Source organism: Poeciliopsis prolifica, unplaced genomic scaffold (genome assembly GCF_027474105.1).
Source record: "Poeciliopsis prolifica strain line A6 unplaced genomic scaffold, Auburn_PproV2 SCAFFOLD007, whole genome shotgun sequence".
Taxonomy (NCBI): Eukaryota; Metazoa; Chordata; class Actinopteri; order Cyprinodontiformes; family Poeciliidae; genus Poeciliopsis; species Poeciliopsis prolifica.
Window position 1 is genome coordinate 13382433 of NW_026562382.1, and position 23232 is coordinate 13405664.

A 23232-nucleotide genomic window follows, 5' to 3' on the forward strand; every position below is an offset into this window, starting at 1 on the left:
GTTGTGTATTGTTCTACAAGGGAAAGACGTCAATATGTCAAAGTATACCTTCTCATTTCATTCAGTCATTCATTCATTTTCCCCAATGAGCCATTGATATTACATTATGTAATCATTCCTTACTTGTTTCCAGTCAGACCAGCAGCAATTCATCTGTTACAGTCCACCATGTTTCAATAACATTGAGCAATGTAATGAAGTGAGCCCGAGCAGTAATATAGCTATGGGGGATGAGTTAAGCTCTGACAACTGTTCACAGAACAGTGCTGCCTGAAGAGACAAGGGTGATAAGGTGGCAAAGATTGGATCATGTACTGAAAAACATCAGAGATAATGTTGCTGGTGACTGTAAAACATCCAATCACATTTGCTAAGACGTCTGCAGATGTTCACTTGTCGACTGCAGAGCTGCAGGCTACTGACAGTCATACATGATTAATGTAGTCATTCATTACAGAGGCAACTAATGAGAAAATTTAAAACTTTTCCTTTGGGTGACCTTACTCTCACACCTAAGGCTGCAGTTCTTTGATGTAGCTGCTGCATGAGAATAGTTGAAGACCTTTGCAACTAAATATACAAAAAAAAAAAAAAGAATGCTATGATCATATGAGGGAAATATAGTGAACTGAAACATCTCAGTAGAGTGTCTTGCAAAGCTGATAGTGTCTAGAATCCATCACACTCTGTCACAAGCCTTCCAACACAGTGGGGGGCCCGAGGTGTGGGAGTGTCGGGGGTTGCTTACTGGAGACAACAACTGAGGAGATTCTGTCTATTTCTGGTTTCCCCTCTAAGAAGTCCAGATCTGCATGTATGACAATTTTGCATCATTTTCAGACAATCTCTTTGTCTGAGATATTGTCAGCGATATTGGCTCATAATCCAGAAGTTTCAGTTATCAAACACTAAAATGAAAAAAAAAAAGTTAATTAGGCCAGCATATTTTTCAAGCCACCCAATTAATATGCCGATGTACCTACATGGATCAAATGTCGAAAGTAAAATAACAAAGGCTAATAACAGAACAGCTGGTACCACTGCTGCCTTGCAGATTTGAAACTGGACTTCGTAGGATCAAGTTTGCATGTTCTCTTTTGGAACTAGGAGAAAATTGTGTGTTTGTGTGTTTCCCCCATGAAAGGCTGGCAACTTGTCACCACTAGAGGAACACCCTGGTGAACCCTGGTCACTGTCCAAATTGCCTTTCTACCTCTATCAGCGACTGAGGGGCAAGGGAGCTAAAACTTCACCAAAGTAAGAAATTATATCCCGTTTTTACTCACAATAATAAGATATAATATTTATATTTGATTGTAAAATTGAAAAAGTTTATTTAAAAAATAATTTCTGTGCAGCAGAAGAAGCAGCTTGAAGCACGGTGACTTATTACTTCATAGTTTCCGCCCCTCTTCGGATAGACCCTTCTGCCTCTTCACTTGCTGTCCTGTCCCACTTTCCAAGATCAAATACACACTCATTGTTCCCCACACAAACGCGCGCACACAGGGACCAGACGCGATCGCTGTCCGCCTGCCGCGTGTGCAGCGCTCTTTTTCTCCTCCCGCGTCATACAAGAAGACCTGCTTGATTTTTACCGAGGGTATAGAGTGGATTTGTGGGAATTTTCAAGTTTTAAAAAGTGCTTATTTGCAGGATTTCCTCCGCGTTCTTTGCGAACACTGTGGTGACAAATGGATGAATGAAGGTGGAAAAGTGAGGATTAATTTGCCGAAGTAGTACACGGATGGATTGAAATCGTCATTTGATGTACAAAATGAATAATTCCTTACAATAATTTATGCCTCCGGACCAGAAAAGTTTAAGGTATGAGTTTTTTTTAATCTCTTTGGATTCATACATATTCTAAAACAATATATTTGAAAGATTTGAACAAAAGTCTCAGTTATGTGTTCAGTTTACGTTGAAGTGGTGTAAATTTCAGCGTTTGTGCGTGATTGGAAGTTTCTGACTTCTTGTGTCTCATTCTCCTTCTGTAAGTGACTGACATTAAAATGAACTATGTCTAGAATCATGAATTCATTTGTCAAAGTCCAAAACTCCAACATATGATTGAACTGGAAAAAAAAAATCTCAGATGATTTATTACAGATTTATTACTGAGCTTGCTCGTGTACAGTTTGTGACTTTAATCTGTCATAACTAATCCTGGACCTTGTGAAGGGCCGTATTCAGGAGGGGGAGCAGTCGTGGGCTGCAGCCAGTTTTACTGTGCCCCACAGACACGTTTCTTTTCTTAATGCAACATATATCTGAATTATTATAGTTATTTATATCATAAATAATAATTCAGGTAAGTAAACTTGAATTTCCATTTTCTTACCTTAAAAATATTCTTCCCACCTTCAGCCTTCTAAGATAAACTGATGAGAACAATAAAATCAACAAATGTTTGATTGAACTAGATGTTTACAAATTATTTACATTTAAATCTGAGATGTTGAAGCATTATCTCATTGGTCTGACAAGTTTTCTTTGCAAACTCTGCTGTGTAAAATTCCATCCATCTATCTGTCTGTCTGTCACCTCCTCTTTTCTGAGGTGAGGTAGCTAAACAGAATGACCCAAACTCCCCCTCCCAGCCAATTAGGCCAGCTCTTCCAGTGAAATCCCAGGCCAACCGAGAAACGTAGTCCCTCCAGCGTGTACTGAGTCTTCCTCTGGGTCTCCTCCTGGTGGGTCGTGCCCAGAACATCTCACCAGTTAGATATCCTGGAGGCATCCCTACCAGATGTTCAGGCCACCTTAACTGGCTCTACTCGATGTGGGAGAGCGGTGGCCCTCCCTGTTGACTTTACCCTCTTCTCATCCTGTCTGGAAAAGAGAGTCCAGGCACTTTTCTGACAAAACTCTTTTTGGTCAATTGTATCCGTTCTCTTGTTCCATTTGGTCACCACCCAAAGCTCATGACCAGCATTTAGGGATTAAATGTATATTGACACAAAGATTGAAAACTTCTCCTTCAAATGAAATTTATTTTTTAAATAAATTACATTATTGCAAGTTAACGTTCCTTGTAACTTCCTATGTAAATCTCACCCAGACTCTAAATGTTAAAGGGGTACGGTGTAATAGAGGGCAGATGAAAGATTAAGAGTTTCTTAATATTTAAAAGTTTACGTTTCTACTCATGGCATTTATTGTATTGTAAATGTACATCTGTTAATATTTTCCCAGTTATCATATTTCACTTTTAATACACCAACTGCCATGTTTAGTTTAAGCTTTTATTTTATATTTGTGATAATCAGTATAATGTGTGATGCACAGCCAAAAAAAATCACTTTTTGATTTTTTATTATTGTAAAGTGTTGAACTTTTAAATGTGTGTGTGTGTGTGTGTGTGTGTGTGTGTGTGTGTGTGTGTGTGTGTGTGTGTGTGTGTGTGTGTGTGTGTGTGTGTGTGTTTAGAACACGATTCCCATCTCAACTGCAGGTTGTGTTGCACTTGTCTGTCTACATTACATTTGACATCCTATTTCATGTTGGCGGTGATAATCTCACTTTAGCTTCTCTCCCTGTGGGTGAAGATGCATCAGACTGGGTCTGCACTACTGGCTTTGTTGGCACTTCTGGTGCTCACACTTGAGATGTCCAGCGGCCAGTCCTGCCCCAGAAGCTGTAACTGCTACCAGGCCAATGAAGTTCACTGCACCTTCCGATCACTGCTCATCATTCCACCTGGCCTGCCTGCGCATACAAAACGGATTAATTTAGGGTATGTAAAATCACAGTTTAGTTTTTAATTATTAGAATTCTCTCTAACACAGGGGTGATATTCTGATGCAGTAAAATACAGTGTAGTTTATTTCAAACTGTAATGCAAAATATAAAATTGTTCTTTTAGTAGTCGTAAGATGTGCGTAACACATGCCAAGATAAGTAGTTCCTATTTAAGAGTGAAAAGCAGTGAATGCTGCTAGTTAGTGACTCAATCTGGAGGGTTTCCTTACATAGAGAACTTTTGAACCAATTTGGATAATTAATTAAGTTCAGTGTACTATCTGATATCTAGAATAAAGTGGCATGTATGTGTGATGGAACTTACTTTTTTGTAAAGTTCCTTGAGATGACATTTGTTGTCAATTGGCATGATATACATAAACTGAACTGAACTGAATTTAGTTTGTACTGCAATAGAATTTGAAAAAGGTCTCATAACCAGAGACAACTCTTGAGGGATTTCTTCACTTTTTGCTTGCAATGAGACTTTCCTGGACAAAGGAATTCTTGAGCTAAAATTTTCTAATATTTTAAAAGGTATTTCAAAGGGTTATTTTAGACTGAATAGCAAAAACATATTGTTGGCAAGCAGACTCTATTTGCCGGATGCAAGAAACAGTATAATTATAGGAAGATGTTTTCTCTTCAGCATACCTTCAGTCTACTCTGGATCTGCCCTAAGGAACACTGACTCCTTTTAAATGCAGACTATTTAATTGTTAGAGGTTAGAATAACTCCACAAGCCTGCAGGCTATCTTGTTCAGTGATTTAATTGTTGCATTTCCCTTGGCAAAATGACTTCAGGGGAGATGTGAGGATAAGAGTCATACAAGACTTTCAGTGAAACAAGATTAGGGAGACCATGGTCGAGGGTTTTTTGCAATTGGTTGAGAGTTGGATCAACTTGTTGTAAGGATGCACCACACTGTGCCTTATTGACAGGTGTGTGGTGGCTGCCCTGAGGAAGAGGCTTGGGACTAAATAGCAAATCAAATTTGCTATCATCTACTCAGATTGTGGAAATTTAAGGAATTTGTTATAAGAAAGGTGTGCAATCAGGACTCTTGACAATGAAGTTGAGAGTCCACAGACAGTGTGAACAGAATCAGCAGAATACTCCCAAGGATACATGTGCCTCAGTATATCAATAATGCATTTTTGCTTTTGCAGGTTTAATAGTATCAGCAGACTTCATGACAAATCTCTGGTTGGGTTAAGGAAAGTAGAGCTCCTGATGCTCCACAGCAATAACCTCCAACATCTTCCAGATGGAGTGTTTAAAGAGATGAAATCGCTCCAGGTAATGTTACAAGATACAGTAACAAATGGTACCCAAAGAAGCAGCCAATGTGAATAATCAAATTGCACCTATGAAGGTGCAATTTGGCTAAACACTGACTGGATAATGACACTGAACTTAGGAGAAACAGAAGGAGGAACTCAATCATTCATAAAAGAAATCTGTGTCAATTTCTTTTTTTTTATTTGCTGGAAGTTAAACTCTCGAAACTCTATTTGCACTCCTTCATTGATCTCTGACTGTGACAGAGCAACACAAACTCCTTCTCACAAAGGATCTTATCATTTTATAACTTGAATAAGGAAAGGGTTAACAATATTTGAGATGTTTGTCAAAAGGCTGCAACAGTCCACAAGATTCCATTTTTCCTATCTCCATTTATTTCTAATTTCTTTCAAACTAATGCAGAATTTATGTATCATGATTCCTTGCCTTTTCAGTGACAAGAAACATGCTGGACACTTTAGCAGCAACCTTAGGGCAGCATTTGGAGCCCTTGGGGGAACTGATATTACACAGGCAATTGTACCCTTCATCTTCGAGACAGATGCTGATATATTTTCCTTACTGGGATAATAGGACCCATATTTCCATGTGCTGACATTGGCACGTGCTAAATTTGTCAGCAGCTGGAAATGTTCCAGCTAAGTAGCTTCCCTGGAGGGCAGAGGAACAACAACAACAACAACAACAACAATAATAATAATAATAATAATAATAATAATAATAATAATAATAATAATAATAATAATAATAATAAAGTGGGGTAAATTCTTCATATGTGTACTAAATTTTAATAGATTTCCTACAGTATGATATTCTGGATCAAAAGCTTAACTTCATTGGAGCAATGCACCCCACCAGAGTAAAAATAATCCTTTTAGTTCTCCCTGCTTCTGTCCTATGTCCATTGCATATTGTGTGCTGTGGAATGTTTTCTATATTTAAACTGGGAAATGGAGAGCTGTAAGAAATACCTTATGTTATAAAATTTTCATAAATTCCAAGAAGAGATATTATTCAAATCCTTATGCTGTTTCACAATTGTTCTAAATTCAATTTCCAAGGAAGTGGCTGCCACTAAAACACTTATGATCCCTTTTTCAACCAGCCTTGATGTCTGTTTTTCTAATTTGCACTCCTCACTTCACCCCTTCCCCCCCCCTCCCATTGCAGATACTCAAGTTGAGCTATAACAAGCTGAGAGAGATCCCTTCATCTCTGACCTTCTCTGGCCTGACATCACTGCTGCGTCTTTACTTGGATCACAACCTGCTCCAACACATCCACCCCCGGGCTCTGCTCCAGCTGCCTAGCCTCAGGCTGCTTCGTCTGCAAGGCAACAGGCTGCATCAGCTGCACCCTCACGCTCTGTGCACGCTGTCCGTTCTGAATACATATTATTTTTCTACTTTGAGGTGAGATTTGACAACAAAAATGTGTACAACAGTTCACAGCCCTGGCGGTGCTTGAGGCAATTCCTCATCAATTACATGAAAAACTGTGAACATTTGCATGCTGGGTTTTATTTGCACAAACAAATAAAAGAAGGAATATGCACAGAAAGTTAATGATTATGGAGACTTAACTAATGTGTTCTTTGACAATGTTTGAGCCAGTGTCTTTTGTTTTCAGACATCTAGACCTTTCCAACAACAGTCTAACTATCCTGCCTGAAAAGAGTGTGACAATGGCACCTCTGCTGGAGACTCTGGTCCTGCAGGCTAATCCTTGGAGCTGTGACTGTAGGATGAATTGGTTTCTCTCATGGAGTCTTGCTCACCCAGGTGACTGCTAAGTCTAGAAAAAAAAATATTTTCTTTCTGTGTGCTTTGTCTTGTCTACAGTTTTATTGTATGCTATTTAGTGCTGTATCTTTAAGAAGACAAACTGTAGATTAGAAAATTGAATGAGAAAATCAAGAAGGCTTTTATGACTGGCTAAAAATTTGTGACCAATCCATTAGATGTGGGTAAACCTACTTTTTGACAGATCTAATTTACACAGATGATCTTGACCATCGTTTTGTCATACATACCTTCTTGTTTGGCTCTATCTTATTTTTCCAGTCTGTCTTGTTGGCTTTATTAAAATGTGAAAGAAAGCTGAACCATGAAATGTATGCCACTGATATACCAGGCTTAACCTGCCATGACTAATACATGATGACAGCGCTGATATGTGGCAGCTGATATATAGGGTAATGATTGTGCTGTGATTAAAAAGTGATGCATTGTGATTTGCGAGATGAAACAACCACAGTAAATTAGCAAGAGACAAAAACGGGTAATGAATGCTTGAAATAAACTGGTGTGACTAATCAATGACTTAATTTTCAAAAAGATATGTGTAAATTACTAAAGCATCACATTTCATTATATTTAAATACAATGATAACAAAATAATATTTCTATTAATATGAGAGATTTGCTATGACAACATTCTCTCTTTCTTTCTCTCTCTTGCTCTCTTTCACTCTCTATATCTGTCATTAGGCTTATTAAAATGTCCTGGTGGTCCTCAGTGTCCAGTTTGTGCCTCACCCCTGTCTCTCCAGGGCCAGAATTTACTTGATCAGACGACTCTACATTGCTCGTCACCGATCATCAGCTTCCCTGGAAAAGAAACACCATCGGAATCAGACTATAGCAAAATCCAATCAAGTGAGAAGTTCAGAGAGCCTTTAGGCAATGTCACCCTGGGTCTTTCTGACCAACAAGGGTACAACGTTGATCTGAGTTGTAAAATCACTCACTCTACCGATTCCCCTGACATTGCTCCTCCTCCAGATCTCTCCTGGAGTTACTCTTCTCCTCTCCCGCTTGCTTTGTCTCTCTCTCTTGACTGCCCTGTTCTGGGACAAAGCTATGAGAAACTTTGGAGGATCTTGGCTTACTACAGTGAAACTGCAGCTCGCCTTGAGAGGGGGATCATGTTAAGTAAAGCTCCAGCTTTGGCCTACCGCTACAGACAGGAACCAGAGACAGATGGATATTATCACACTGGAATCAAAGCCTCTGTCAAAGCCAAACCAGAATGGTTACTACAATCAGCAATTAGTATTCAGCTTAACAGAGCACAGTCTAACAGGTACGAAGTCCAACTTATCTACTCAACAAGAGTTTCTGCTCATCCTGATCCAAGTTTTGATCCTTCACTATCTTCCCCTACTTCTCACCCATGGGTAATGATTTCAACTAATCACACTTACACAGCAGTTACAGCAGTAGGAGTAGCAGGTAGGAGCATACAGCTATCTTGTCCTGTTCTTAGTTCTAGTAATCACAGTGTGGAATGGATTCTTCCAGATGGATCTAAGCTCAATATTTCTTCCAGCAGCTTAGATGGAAGGTTCCAACTATCAGCCTCAGGCCTACTAATACAAAGAGCACAGCTCTCTGATGGAGGGCTTTACCATTGTGTTGCCAGAGCTGGAAGAGATTTTGATGTCCTTCAATTACGTCTGGTAGTACAAGAGTCTGCCTTTCCATATCCAGGTGAGCTAAGTGGACCTCCAGTCACTGGAACCATTAGACATCCTGTCACTCTGACCTGCAGGATATCTGGTTCACCAGAACCTTTGGCAAGTTGGATTTTGCCAGATGGAAATGTTGTGTGGCAAGGATTAGCTGTATCAGGTGGATTGAAAGTACATTCAAATGGAAGTTTGTCTTTACTTACATCAACTCTGAAGGATACAGGGTATTACCGCTGCATTGCTGTCAACCAGTATGGTAGTGACACCATGTCAATGCAGCTGATATTAAAAACACAACAAATCTCTGCCCTTGAGACTACATTACACAGAGGACCCCAATCAGCTGCTGGCAGGTCAACAAAGATACCAGTAACTATTTTTGGGCAGATTGATGAAGGATCAGGAGATGAAGATAAGGAAGAGGATGAGAAAACCTCCACCGGTAAAAGGAGATATCCAACATCTCTCCAACAGCGCCCAAACAGACAATATCTAATTAAAAAACCACAAAGATATGGTCATGTTAGAGAGGGACATCTAAAAAGGATTGGAGGACCTGTTTCACCAAATAAGCAGAAGAAACACCGCTTTCAGAACAGACCCAGAGTCACCACAAAGAAACACAGGATAGACCCTCAGAAATGGGCTGATCTCTTGGCAAAGATTCGTCAAAAGACCACCAATAGCACCAATAGTCAAGCAATTGCAGAAGAAAAAACAACAACTCAACTTTTATTTGAAGAAAAAGATGAAGAAATTAGACAAGGAGGAAAGGGTAACAATAAAGACAGAAGTATATCTCATGGCTCACAGGAGGAAACAGAATCTGAAGGTTCTTCAGTTGATGATGCTGCTGTAAAAGAAGAACACCCACAACCCATTCAACCTCATGATAAGGATGCACAGATTATAGAAGCAACACAAACCATTGCAGAGATATATAATGTGTCTGAGCGGCCACATGTGAATCTAGAACTTGACATAAAAACACAGACAGAAGAAGAAAACAAACAAACCGTAACAACAGTAAACCCAGTGACAGAAACAGAGCATGTCACACTTACTTCATTATCAGGGGCAAATGGAATAGCTTCACAATCAGTTGTGTTGAATGAGAAAGTACCAAATCTAAGCCCTAATAGGATCAGGCCACAGAATCCTTTTCAGGGACTTTTCCCAAATCAGATTCTAAACTCCCGACCTCGAAGACCCTGGGACACCCGCAGGAAGATTGGAAAACATAGGCAAATTAACAGGCCAAAGATTCAGCCTGTACCCTCACAGCGTCCTCACTCCGACCCAATAAACTCAATAAACCAAGCAGTGACACTTAACTCAATTCCAGATAAAATCACAAAGTTGTTGTCCTTATCAACTACCACATTTCCACCTATTATGCTGACACTTGGAAACAATGTTAGAACTGCTATAAAAGGTGTAACTGTGACTCCTGTGTCGCCAACTGTTTCCGACCCTCATTTTATTACTATTTCAAATTTTGAATCACTCAGTCCCTCCTCTACAACCCCACACACATACACAGACATGATGATTCATTCAGACAAGAAACAAATAACTGAGGAGTCTACTTTTAACAGCGCACCAGCTCCCACTCATGCTACCATTATCATTTCAGAGCCGCACATGCCAGAACCCGATAATAGGACATTTACACATGCTGCATGGGCTCATACAGCAACACAAACAACCCTGGGCAAACATGCTGAGAGAACCCCGAGGAAACACAGCAAGGGGTTAGAGATGAATGTTTTGGGTGAGTCCCACTTTTCAATCACTCATTCTCTCACTGCTTCCTCAGTCCCCAGTGCATCTTTAACCACCACCAGTGCAGCAAAAATCATAACTACTTCTTCAGCTGCTCCCAGGAGAGCTAGTTATTTTGGCAGCACTAAAAGTACACCAGTCTCTACAACTAATGAGGACACACTCCCCACAACAACCACGGCTGCTATAATAAGTCCCACCATATCTCTTTCAACCCCCATTATCATTCCAATATCCAGCACTCCCAGACAGACTTCAGCTCCATCCACCTCAATGACTTCTACAATCACTTTGCCAACTACTTCCTCTAATATCTCTTCAACTTTGACCTCCGACACTTCGTTCAGGCCAATAATTACAAGGCTAAGCACCACTTCTAATCCTTCTACCAGCAAAAGTAGTTCTCCAGTTTCAATAAATGTCATCCCTAACGAGTCCATTTCCTCTTTTTCTACAACATCTACTGATTCCAAAACCACAATTCGAGCTACAACAGAAAGTATTTTGACCACAACACCTCCAACCACCACAAAACAATCTGCAGTTAAAACTATTTTTTCCACTACTACTACAACGGAATTAACAAGTACCAAAGCAATAACAAGAAACAATAAAGCAACTGGCCAGGTTGACCACCCTGCGAATGGTCAAAACAGGAGTCAATCACCTACTGATTGGAAGAACCACGGAGTTAATGATATTCCAGATTCACACAGAAGAAGTTTTCATCAGCCTTCCGCATCACTTCCTGCTTCTCCAACGGTATGTTTTCCTGCTTCACTTAAATTGTCATGTTGCAACTATAAACCATGGTACTTGATCAGGATTTTATTTTATGGATTAAAGAATATGAATTGGAAGTAAATTATACATTGAGAATACTGATAAACATATGGCACTATGAAGTAGAAAAACTAACCAGACAGTTCAGGGACGCCGTGGAAACGTTTGAAGTAGGATTACATTACAAACATATCACAGTCCCACTGTGACATGTGGAAAGTGTCACACACTTTCCATTATCCAAAAATGGAAAGTGTGCGACAGATCTCCAAAGCAATCTAGACATGGCTATTCACCTACTTACACAAGCCAAACAGTGAAAGGATTTCAGAAAGCAACCCCAATGTCTTTGTTACCCCCGTTGGAGCTGCAGAGCTCTGTATCATTCTGCAAGAATGGGCAAGAGTTTTTGAATTAAGATGTACAAACCAGTTGAAGATATTATCTGGTTATTTGCACTTAAAAGTAGTCCCAGCATAGTTCCAGAGGGACTGGGAATACAATTTATATAATTTTATTTATATAAACATTTTGATATAAATTTATTACCCATGAACCTTTGGCACAGGTTTTTAAAATAGTGTAATATTTGCTTTTTTCTTTTGTTTTATGGTTATAAACACAAATTACATAACACTACAAGAACAACATCAAATTTCCTAACCTCTATTTTTTGTTCATTTGTGAAATTATTCCAAACCTTTCCACATTTCTTATTGCTGCATTACCGAGTTTCTCATTTGATTAGTAATTCTTTATATGCATATTGTAACAAACTATGCAGTTCTTAAATATAAAATGGAAACTAACAGTCAGTTCTTTAAGAGTGTTGACCTAGAAAAACTCACACACACGCACACACGCACACACAAAATATCCAACCGTGAAAACCCCTGAGGGAAAAACTTAGCTGGAATGCACAACAAATCAAAAAACAATCTAATTTGTCCCCACATGACCGTCTGATAAAATCCAAATGAGGTTCATCACTACTCACTTATATAATGAATTTTTAAACCTCATACTGTGATCTGAAGAGGAAAAAAAAAAAAAAAACATGTGGCTAAAAATCTGAAGTCAACAAACATGATGTTTTTCAAAGCTCAGTCTTACAGGATTTCAGTAATCAATCCTTAATTAATAGCCAGTAGTCTGCTGTCTATCAAACTAAAAATAAATCTTTCAAAGAGCACAAAGAAATTGAAATGAACTTGCTGACTATACAATTATTTGTTCCCAGATACTGATTTTATATGGGATGTATTAATGGAAGGTTTTGGAGTATTTAATTACAGTGAGTACTGCAAAATGTATAGTATTACTACCTACTTTATAGTGCTCACACAATTATGTTCATTAAATGCATCTGTTGTTTACAAGTTCAAAGCTGCAGCTCCTCTCCTCATGTTCACTCCATCTTTGGCCCATAAACATCAACAAAAAGCAATCAGGCAGTAAAAAAATCCCTGTGTAACTCGATTGCTTTAAAGGTTGTAGCTTGAGCTTTCAATTAATATCCACCATAATCAAGTTCAAAGCAAAGGTTAAAGCAAAGGCCTAAATTACCAACATAGGACTTTACAAAGCTGAACTGCATCTCTACCACCTGTGCACACACTGATATTTAGCAGACACAAAGACACACCTTGAGAGGAAATTCTGCAGCTCTTTTTATTTTGAAGTCATCAAAGTTTGCCTCTAAGTTTACCGACTGTTGCTTTTTGATTATGTAAAACCAGACTCTCAATCATTTGAATTTCTTTCTTAGACCGGAATCCAGTTCCTACATTATTATTATTATTATTATTGTTATTATTATTATTATTATTATTATTATTATTATTATTATTATTACAACAGACACTCTAAGTGAGTGCTGGTTGGAGACAAGGCTTTTGATTTTTCTATGAGATGTTTTTATTTTTGTCATCTGTCTGGCAATAACAAATCCTTGTCTTTGTATCATGTCTGTTTGTGTTGCAACATAGTAACAGAATTGTATATTGTTTATTGACATACAAAACCCACAAATTTCTGTTGAACTACTATATTTTAAGTGTTACAGTGTTACTTTGGTGCTTGAAAGTTTTATTTATTAGATTCACTCGTCTTACTTATCCACTGCACAGGTTCAAGTTGTTAGATCTAGCCCAAGGATGGCAGACCCTCACATCCGCACCATGTCAGTGCCGGCAGGCAGCTCTGTAAACCTGGTGTGTGAAGTTCAGGGAGAGCTAAAACCTTCAATCACATGGACTAAGGCTGCTACAGGTACACACCAAACAGAGGACATGCACTCACACACAAATATGCTCCATACCTTTCTCTGGAGAAGTTTTAAAACTAGAGACAAGGCTTATTATTTGACTCTGTTATACAGAAAACCATTAAATATCACAATTTCACTCTTTGATAGAAACTTTTCTAATTGCTTAAGCCTGCAACACGTTTTGGTACGGCAGAGCAAATAAAAACTTATTTTACTATGATATAAAAAAAACCCATTAACACCAAACATTATACACTAGCAAGCACATAATAGGCTTTTCTCTGGCTTGCCATGTGGGAAAAACACTGCAAGCAAGTAATGGAACATTTTCTGTACTGCACCACTGACTTCACTTCAAGCTGTGCCATTCATTGTGCCCATATTTCTCCTTTCTTGCTCTGGAACTTTTTCCCAAATTTGTCTCTGTTCTTCCCACCCCTGCCTTCTCATTACTGTTTTCTCTTTCTGCCTTACTGCCTCACCCCTTTGCCTTTCTTTCAGGAGCAGTGATGTCAATCCACTCCAGGGCTCAGCGTTTTGAGGTCTTGCCAAATGGCACCCTTGTTATCCAGAAAGTACAGGTGCAGGACAGAGGGACATATATCTGCAGTGCGAGCAGCTTGCTGGGCCGCGACAGGTGGGAATGCTGATTTTAGAAATGAATATTGATGAGCTTGTCTGGATAGCATACCATTTAGAACACAACTTACATTATAATCAGTTTTATTCATCGAGGCATATGGTAAGAAAAAAAAAAGCAACAGTGCCTCCAACAGTGGTTAAGGCTCCTAAAACCTTTTTACATGTTATCATGTTACAACTGCAGACATTTTATTGAGATTTTGCAAAGTAGAACAACATAAAAAATAATAAACAAAAAATAATAAATTGTAATGAATAATTTTAATGTGGGAGGGAAACAGCAGTCTGTAACATTTATTAAAAATAAAATCGAAAAAAACATGTTGTCTTGTACATTTATGTGTAGAGTCCTTAACTCAGACACCACAAAATAAACTTTATTGCTACCAGTTACTTCAACAGTAAATAGAGCTATGCATTATTTATTCTTATTATAAATATATTTTTACTTTGTTACATAAATGAACAAAGAGTGTCATATAAACTGAGGAACATATCAGAAATTCACACGAAAATAATAATTGTTACAATTAATCCAAAATAATACATTATTCCAATTTACTTGGACCATATTCCTGTAGAAACTCCACAGAGATGTGTTCCGTTTGAAAATTTGTGGAATAACTTAAACATAGCTGCTCAGATTGTCTGGTTTGACTAATCTTGAGCTATTTTGTGAAGAAGAATTAGGAAAATGTAACATTTTTAAATGTACAAAATCACATTTAACCTAGATGACTGCAGTTGTAATCACAATGTCTCGTCACTGTACAAAGTATTTACTCAGAAAAGTGTGGTATGGTATGAAAAGCATGCCACACGTTTCAGACCATTTTTTAAAAATAGGCTTTGAAAAAGTGCAAATTGGCCTATTACACAAAATCCCAGTACAATAAATCAAAATCTGAAGTGAAAAGGTGACAACTTGTTCAGCAAATCAAAGGAATTCAATATTTTTAAAGTAAACTATAGTCATTATTTGTTACTGCAAACATAATGAGAAACTGATTTATACTCCTCCAGCAAACAGAACTCTGTCAATATCTTCCTTTTTTCTTTCTTCCTCACTAAGTCATATAAACATTTATATATTTAGATACCTCCCAGAATCCAGAGTACATTTAGAGAATGTGTATGTTAAAGATTCTGAATTGTGTATGTGTATTCTTCTTATTTACAGGTTGCTCACCACACTAGAAGTCTGGACTCGCCCGCCTCATATGCAGCTGATGCCTTACAAGGAAGTTACCATTCATCAGGGTGGCCAGGTTCACTTGGAGTGCCAAGCAGATGGCGTTCCAGCCCCTCTGCTTTCTTGGGTTCTGCCTAATCGTTCTACCTTAACCTCCTCTGGCACCTCTTCTAATCGAATCCATATGGACACAAATGGGACCCTTCACATCTCGGTAACATTACCCACTGACCGAGGAGTCTATCGTTGTGTGGCATCTAACTCAGCTGGTGCAGCCAGCGCCTCAGTGCGTCTCCATGTGTCCTTGTTGCCCCCGGTTATTCAGCAACCCAGGGAGGAACACCTGTTTTTCTCTGTAGGTTGGCCTGTTTATGCTCACTGCTCTGCCCGAGGGGCCCCAACACCAATTCTGCGTTGGCGAATTCCAGATGGGACGCTTGTTCGACCATCCCAGTTTCTTAATGGAAATCTCTTTGTCCTGTCAAATGGGACACTCCATATTCGCAATGTGGGATCAAAAGACACAGGGGATTATGAGTGTACTGCTAGTAATGCTGTAGGAAATGCTAGGAGGACAGTGACAGTAACGGTTAAAGATGGGGAAGCAAAAGCCAAAACAAACTCCAATTCATCTTTTGTCAACAAAGTCAGAACATCGGTAATCCCAAGCCAAACCTCAACTGCTTTCAGACCAAGTAAATTCTCTCCTGTAAATTCCTCAGACAGATCTAACAACGTGTCGATGAGCTCAAGCCCTTTTAACTCTTCCTCTAGCTCATCTCTTGAAATCAATAAAACTGTAAAACCTTACCCATCACACTTTCCTGACATCAAAAAAACAAATCCCTTCTCTGTTTTCTCACCTTCTTCGGTGCCAACAAATAACACCAAAGTATCACCCAGAGGAAACAGCACAAGAGTTGCTTCTTCTTTCCACGCTAGAGGAAAAATCTCAACTGTTTTGCAGCCTCAGCCTGTCTCCCCCTTCACTAAAGCCCACATTGTCTCTACATCACCCTCTGCTACTACTGTTAACTATGAGGGGACTTTGAATCTTTACTGCTCTGTAAATGGAAACCCTACCCCAACCATTCTATGGAGGACTCCCACCAGAAAGCTTGTGGACATGCACTACAGGTACATTTGCTAAGTGTGTGATGAAATCTTTGTTAATTCTTTCAATGTAGCCTGTGTGTAATATATCTTTCTGGCCTTTTGTTTGTTTGTCATTCATTATGTTGACTTTAAGTTTTGACCAACGTGTAAAGGTGCATCCTAATGGGACTCTGACAGTGCGGGCAGTAACAGAGAAGGATAGTGGAGACTACCTGTGCATTGCACGCAACAAGGTGGCTGATGATTATCGAATTCTGCGTGTGTCTGTGGTCACTAAGTCTCCCAGGATTGACCCAAAACAGTCAATCAATCAGATGGTGTCATTTGGAAAACCTCTAAAGGTAAAACTAAATCATTATCTTTTATGTACAAAAAAAGGTATTATACTTTTATTTGTTTCAGTGGAAATTCTGTGTACTTTTTGGACTAATGAACAAAAATATTAGGTCATTGTTACATATGACTGGTGATCATTTATAAAGTTCTAAATAATTATCTTACAGAGAACTATACATCATGAGGGGAAAATAGCGCTGGATCTGAAGACTAAATATTTTCTAATTTGAAGAAATGAAAACTGGATATGTTATATAACTGGCTTCTGTGAATCACAAACCGCTGCCTTAAGGGAACAGTAATGCACACATAAATATTTAAGGCCTCAGTGAAAAATAATCTCATGAAAGTTTCACGCAATAAATGAGATTTTATATGATAATGAAAATGCGTTACCCTATATTTCAATAGAGGTAGTTATGAGCTCCTAGAAAGATCCTTTAAGAGCAATTTAGTTGATAACCAATTTGATAAACATCAAGTTATTTAACATACTGTGATATTGCATCCAATAATGATAAGGAAAAATATACTTTGGATTCTATACAGGTAGACTGCCAGGCCTCTGGATTGCCTCATCCAGCTGTGCATTGGATGTTACCAAATGGAACCACTGTGAAGAGTGAGCTGTTTCAAGAGGATCATAGGGGTCAAAGACGGCAACATACTGTTTTTGACAATGGGACGTTACTGATTCCAGCAGTTGGTGAAAGAGATGAAGGCGAGTATATCTGCTATGCAGAGAACCAGGCAGGCCGAGATACCATGAAGGTATGTGACACTATTTATTTTTCAGAAAAATTATTTCATTACCTGATTGTTATTACAAAGTTGTCTTTGTTGATATAAAAGTGATTATAAGACCTAACTTTTTTCAGGTCAAAGTAAAGGGCATAAAGACAACCCCTCCAACGTTCACTAATGGCAGAGGCCACAATTTCATCAAAGTGCAGCCGGGAGAAACTGCTACAATTCCCTGCAGGACAACAGGAGATCCTGCCCCAACGGTTACTTGGTTTTCTCCATCATTCATTGTTATCCCACAGAGCTTGGGATCAGGCCTTTCTTCTCAGCGAGTTGTGGTCATTTCCGATGGAACCCTGGAAGTGCGTTCCGCCCAAAAGAGTGACTCTGGAAATTACACTTGTCGAGCAAGCAACTCAGCTGGGATAAGGAGCATGGTGGTGACCTTGGAAGTGGAGACTTCTAGCTCTGGAGTTATAAGAGAAGTGGAAAAAGAACAAGATTGGAGTGTAAAGAAATCTGATGGCAATCACAGAGTCATTACTGCAAGAAAAATCAACCTTGGATCTAATGTAACTGCAAGCAAAAGCAGAAGCAATAACAGCTATAGTGATAATAGTAGAAAAGTAAACACGGATCCTAATACCATTCTCAACTCAGTATTCAGTGGCTCCAGTCCAAGACGTTACAGCCAACATGAGTTTAAAAGTCCTGTTGGAGGATTTTCAACACGATGGGGTAATACTGGGATAATGGCTAGGGCAAATGAGGCACAGAGTACAGGCATTAAGAGAGACAGTACTGGATTAAATAGAAACACACCTAGCATTCAGAGTAGAAGTGGTAATGTAGATCGCAGCCAAACCACAGGTAGAGGAGAAAGTACTGAAAGAAATCCTGAGATGAATAATTATGAAGTAATTTCAGGAAAGAAAAGTAATGACGCTAATTCCAGTAGAGACAACAGGAGGTTAACTGTTATTTCAACAAATGGCCAAAGTATTAGTGGTATTTTGTCAGGTAATGGAGCTGTTACAAGCACTCAAAGAGAACATGTTTTCAACAGGAACAGTCATGCTGGGGGAGGTAATGATAACAGAGGAAATAGAGTTTCTTCAAGTAGTAATTCAGACACACATCTGGGTGGGAGAAAAATAACAAAGCACCAAGCAGTGAAAGGCCAGGCTGTCACTTTGCCATGCCCATACCAAGGTTATCCTCCACTTCGTTTGGCCTGGCTTCTGCCTGGAAATGGCATGCTGTCGGCTCCTTACTATGGCAGCCGACTCACTGTGCATCGGAACGGCTCTTTGGAGTTTCGAGATGTACGGGTGAGTGACGGTGGAAATTTGGTTTGTGTTGCAAAAACTGAAAGAGGTGACGCTTTAATGCGAGTCCAGCTTGAAGTGTCAGAACCAGTGGTGGATGTAAGATCCCAACAAGGCAGACAAGTGGAAAATGTACCGCAGAAGGGAAATTTAGATACAACTCAGTCTTTACCCACAAAGACAGTATCGCCTCTACAGCACTCACAGAGGGACCTTGATGTGCCAGACAGGTCTCACTCTATAAACTCTTCACCATTGTCTGGCTCAGTCTCCAAACCCTCAGTAAGCACCAGCACCACCCCTCTGGTGAGCACCATTAATGGAGAGACTATAAGACTGCATTGTCCTGCCTCTACAACCAGGGGCTCTGTTTTATGGACAATGCCCAGTGGCAAGATACTATCCAGAGGTGACAGTGGTGATCTAGGACGTTATGAGGTGCAAGAAGATGGAACACTAATAATCAAACAGGTTTCTGTGTTTGATCGAGGCAGGTACATTTGCAAGTTTTCCAGTCATGACTCTTCCTCAGTCTCAGTCACCACAGTTCCTGTCATTGTCATCGCTTACCCTCCACGCATCACAATCGGTCCCTCCCCTGTGACCTACACTAGAGGCGGTGTTGCTGTGGAGCTGCCCTGCATGACCATAGCTACCCCGCGAGCAACAGTTAGTTGGGAAACACCAGAGCTTGTACAACTGAGTGTGATGGGTCAGCCTCGTATATATGGCAACCTCTACCTGAGTCCTCAGGGTTCATTGGTGATACAAAACCCCACACATAGGGACACAGGATTTTACAGGTGCATCGCCAAAAATGTAATCGGAGTAGACAGCAAGGCAACCTACCTGCATGTTATATAACAGGATAAAGCAGCTATATAAACACTAACCCTTTAAAACTTGATGCAGAGAAACAGAGACTCAGCCTTTAATAAAAATAAATATTTGTATTTCCTGGGTGCCCAAAGGGGTATGTCAACATTTCTATAAAGGCTTATTTCAATTAGGACATCAACTCCTGGTACTCCACTGAGGTAACAGATATGTGTAAATTGTCAAGTGTGTGTCTGTTAGAATGAATGGTGTAAAATTTAAAGTGTTCTACTGCATCAGGATGGGGTACATTGGTTCTTAAAAGTGATCACACCCTTGTTAAAATAGTGGGTTTTTGTTCTGTGAGAAACAACAGAATAAAAAAAAAATGTTTGAAAAATGTTTTACAATTATAATGTGAGATGTCCAGATATTCTTTTGGGGAAAAATACAAGACATGAAATATCAAAAAACACTTTGTTTTGTAAGTGTCCATATCCTAAGTTTCACCTTTTGATTCAAAAGCAACATTTACTCTTATTTTGTTGGAGTTTGTCACCATGTTACATAAATAATGAAGACATTTCTTATTCATGGCCCTCTTCAAGACATGATACAATATGGATCTATCTATGAGTGTTCGCATTTAGGAAATTTGAGTAATTGCAACTTTTTATTTGTATTATTTCCCTCTCAAAGTATTAGTTTTTTTTTTTAACATGAAACGTCACTTTAAGAGACAGAATTTGAAATGATTACTTTTACTTAGATTTCAGTCAGTGTGTACACTTTTTACATTCACTTTACTTCACTTGTGAAGTCACTGATATTTGTTTTTCATACTTACTAATTGTTAAAGTTAAATTTCTTCTTTAATTCAGTTTAAATCATTTAATTTATTGAGAAATTATGTTAGACTGCATTCAGTTAATGCTACTGTGACATTTAGCATGCAGACATTTGTGAATTTTTATCAGAACAGATGAAGCATCTGCATAGTGTGGCATGATATTAAGTACATTTTTATTAGATTGCTATTGTGTCAGTTGAACAGCACTGGGACAAATTTCATAACACTGATGAATTTATGTGCTATAGATGACACCTCTAATTTGTTAAGCATAAGCAGAAGGATTTTTCAGTGTATCTAAACGTTATGTGGGTGTTTGAATGAGCTGGAGATGATATTCAGAACAGTATCAAGCAGCTACGAAAGAAATGCTGAAGCATTATTTTATAGGAATACATTTTCTTATTCAATTTGAACATAAGGTAGATACATAGTACATTGACAGTTGTCTAACTTAGAGACTTAGAGACCTTTATCTGTAGCCATGCTCTGACTCCTTCCAGGAAGCATGCAGATGTGAATCTTTTCAAAAAAAGAGAAACCAAATTATGCAGAAGTATAGCTCTGGCCTACAATGTCTAATTGGAAGCTCAGCTAGTTATCTAAAGCTTTATGACAGTCACTGATAATACAGATTGATCCCAACATCAAACTATAAAGCATTTTTCTTCTTGTCTTCTCTCTGCAATTTGATGCCAAATGAACTGTTATTCTAAGACCCTGTTTGATTTGATGTAAACTTTTTTTTAATCTTATCATTTCAAATGTCACAAAATAGGACACAAAATTAAAACAAAACAGAGATAAGACAGGTTAGCTTAACAGCTTAGCTGCTTGGTATTGTATTTTTTATTTGCTGTCTATACGTTGAACTACATGTGTCACGCCCAGGCACGGATGGACACAGGGACTGAACAGTGAATACCAAACCAGACGTTTATTGGGAAATTGCTTATTCTTGGTCAGACAGGCCAGGGTCAGAACCGGGAATCCAAATCGGGATCAGGCAGTCTCAGGGTCAGACAGACAGGGGGTCGAAGCCAGGAGGTCCTTATCCAGCGGGGAGAGTCAGGGATCGGGGACAGGAGAGGAATCTAGGTAGAGACAGACAGGTTAGATACTGTGCAGTTAGCTCCAGTTACTACAGCAGGCCTGAAGGTGTTTACCGCTGAGGGTTTCACAACAATCTGACGCCGTGCAGGAGGAGTTCCGTCCTAATATGGCAGCAGCTGAGGATCAGGCGGATGCCGATCAGGTGCGAGTGGTCACAGCTCAGCGGCAGCTGTGACAACATGAATTTGTCGCCATGGTGCAGACGTAGCAAAAAGTAACACAAAGGGGCTGCTGTTATGGCAATCTTGAGCAAATCTCATGGTGGAGTATTCAGTGTGAAGAGCTAAAATTTACAAAAACCTCTCCAGGACTTTCAAAATGTTGTCAGTTGGAAATGGGATTTGCTACAAAACTTATCTAATGGACTATTGTTTTGATTGAAATACATATATCTAATTATGTGGATATTTTAATGAGTCTGTGCACAAAGTCAGCAGCTGGTCTTTTCTCAATTATTTTTTTTAATGTTTCCATCATTTCATTAAATTATTTGTTTTGTAAAGACTCACTTTCTGTTACGTATTTTTGTACTAAATGGAGATAATGGTTTTAGTATGTATGTTGGATGTCTTACTATCCATGCTATGAATTCTTGCTTTGTTTTTAACAGGATTAATTTTATGAAAAAAAAAACCATAAATAAACAAGCTGTTTACCCTTTGTGGTTTTACAGTTTTGGTCACAGATATTGTGAAGTGTTTGTATGACTGAGTGAGAAAAGAAAACACCTTGTATGAGGGCAAGTGGGAGGATTCAAACCTTTTCGGGAGAAATTCTGAGAACATAAACTCCTGATGCTTAGCGCAGCTGTTTGGCCAGGAAACAGGTTCCTTACAGTAGATGAAACACATGTTCATGACATCATGTTCTCCTCTTTAGGAAATGTAATAAAACTCTGCAGCCCTTGCAACACCCCTTCCACTCTGCATGATTTCCCACCTGGTTTTTATCTTCTAATTACAGAAAATATCAACACTTTCAGTTAATCATGCCTGATATGTACATTGTAAAATTGTAGACCTTTCCTCACTTTGTCATATTCGGGACTCTGTTAATTACCTGTTCTTTAATTTCTTTATATCAGACCGCAGTGAGTTGCAATTTTTAGATCCCTTAGCCTACTTCAAGATATCAAACAGGTCCTATTTAAGACTATTTCTATCTGAAATAGCTGTTAATGATTACAATCATTTACTTTTTGCAGTAGTAACAGGTTTAACTCATCAAGGCTGCCTTTAATGTTAAATATTTGTAGTGCATTTATTTTTTAACTCTGTTGGCAATGATGATGGCCAAAAAGACCATGCCCAGAGATTCTGTTGTCATTTATTCCAAAGGTGTTCCCTTGGATTGAGGCCAGTCAAGTATTTCCTCACTAAACTGCTTATTCCACATTTTTATGGAATTTGATTTGTGCACTGGTGCTCAATCATGTTGAGACAGAGAAGGGCCATTCCCAAACTGTTCTCACAAAGCCAGAAGAATAAAATTGTCTTCGGATGATGAAGCAGTAAGAGTTATTTTCACTGGAACTAAGGAACAGAGTAAGACTTCTGGTCTATACCATTCCCTTTATGGCAAACTTTGAGATACCTGGATTGGATTTGGAGAGGGAAGTCAGACATTTTGGATATCTGGACATAACTGATTACTTGAATGATGGAAAAGCTGGCTTGCAAGAAAATGTTGCAGACCAAATGGAAAGAATTCTGACAATCTCAAGTAATTTTTTATT

General features: G+C 38.9%; 1 protein-coding gene across 1 annotated transcript; it reads left to right on the forward strand.

The window, feature by feature from the left end:
• Positions 1 to 1503: 1503 nt before the first annotated feature.
• On the forward strand, positions 1504 to 22181 carry LOC129361344 (immunoglobulin superfamily member 10-like). The gene is made up of 12 exons (XM_055032146.1): positions 1504 to 1827; positions 3552 to 3739; positions 4916 to 5045; positions 6222 to 6463; positions 6681 to 6832; positions 7541 to 11070; positions 13221 to 13362; positions 13862 to 13997; positions 15183 to 16331; positions 16444 to 16651; positions 17196 to 17417; positions 17525 to 22181. Exons 2-12 carry the CDS (start codon positions 3552 to 3554, stop codon positions 19580 to 19582), a joined length of 8157 nt encoding a protein of 2718 aa, XP_054888121.1. The 5' UTR covers positions 1504 to 1827; the 3' UTR covers positions 19583 to 22181.
• The last annotated feature ends 1051 nt before the right edge of the window (positions 22182 to 23232 follow it).

Excerpts from the sequence above, each read along its gene's own strand:
- LOC129361344 (XM_055032146.1), top strand. The coding sequence starts at position 3,552 with ATGCATCAGACTGGGTCTGCACTACTGGCTTTGTTGGCACTTCTGGTG. Across the intron at positions 16,652-17,195 it reads CATTTGGAAAACCTCTAAAG|GTAGACTGCCAGGCCTCTGG; the intron begins GTAAAACTAAAT and ends GATTCTATACAG. Across the intron at positions 17,418-17,524 it reads CAGGCCGAGATACCATGAAG|GTCAAAGTAAAGGGCATAAA; the intron begins GTATGTGACACT and ends AACTTTTTTCAG.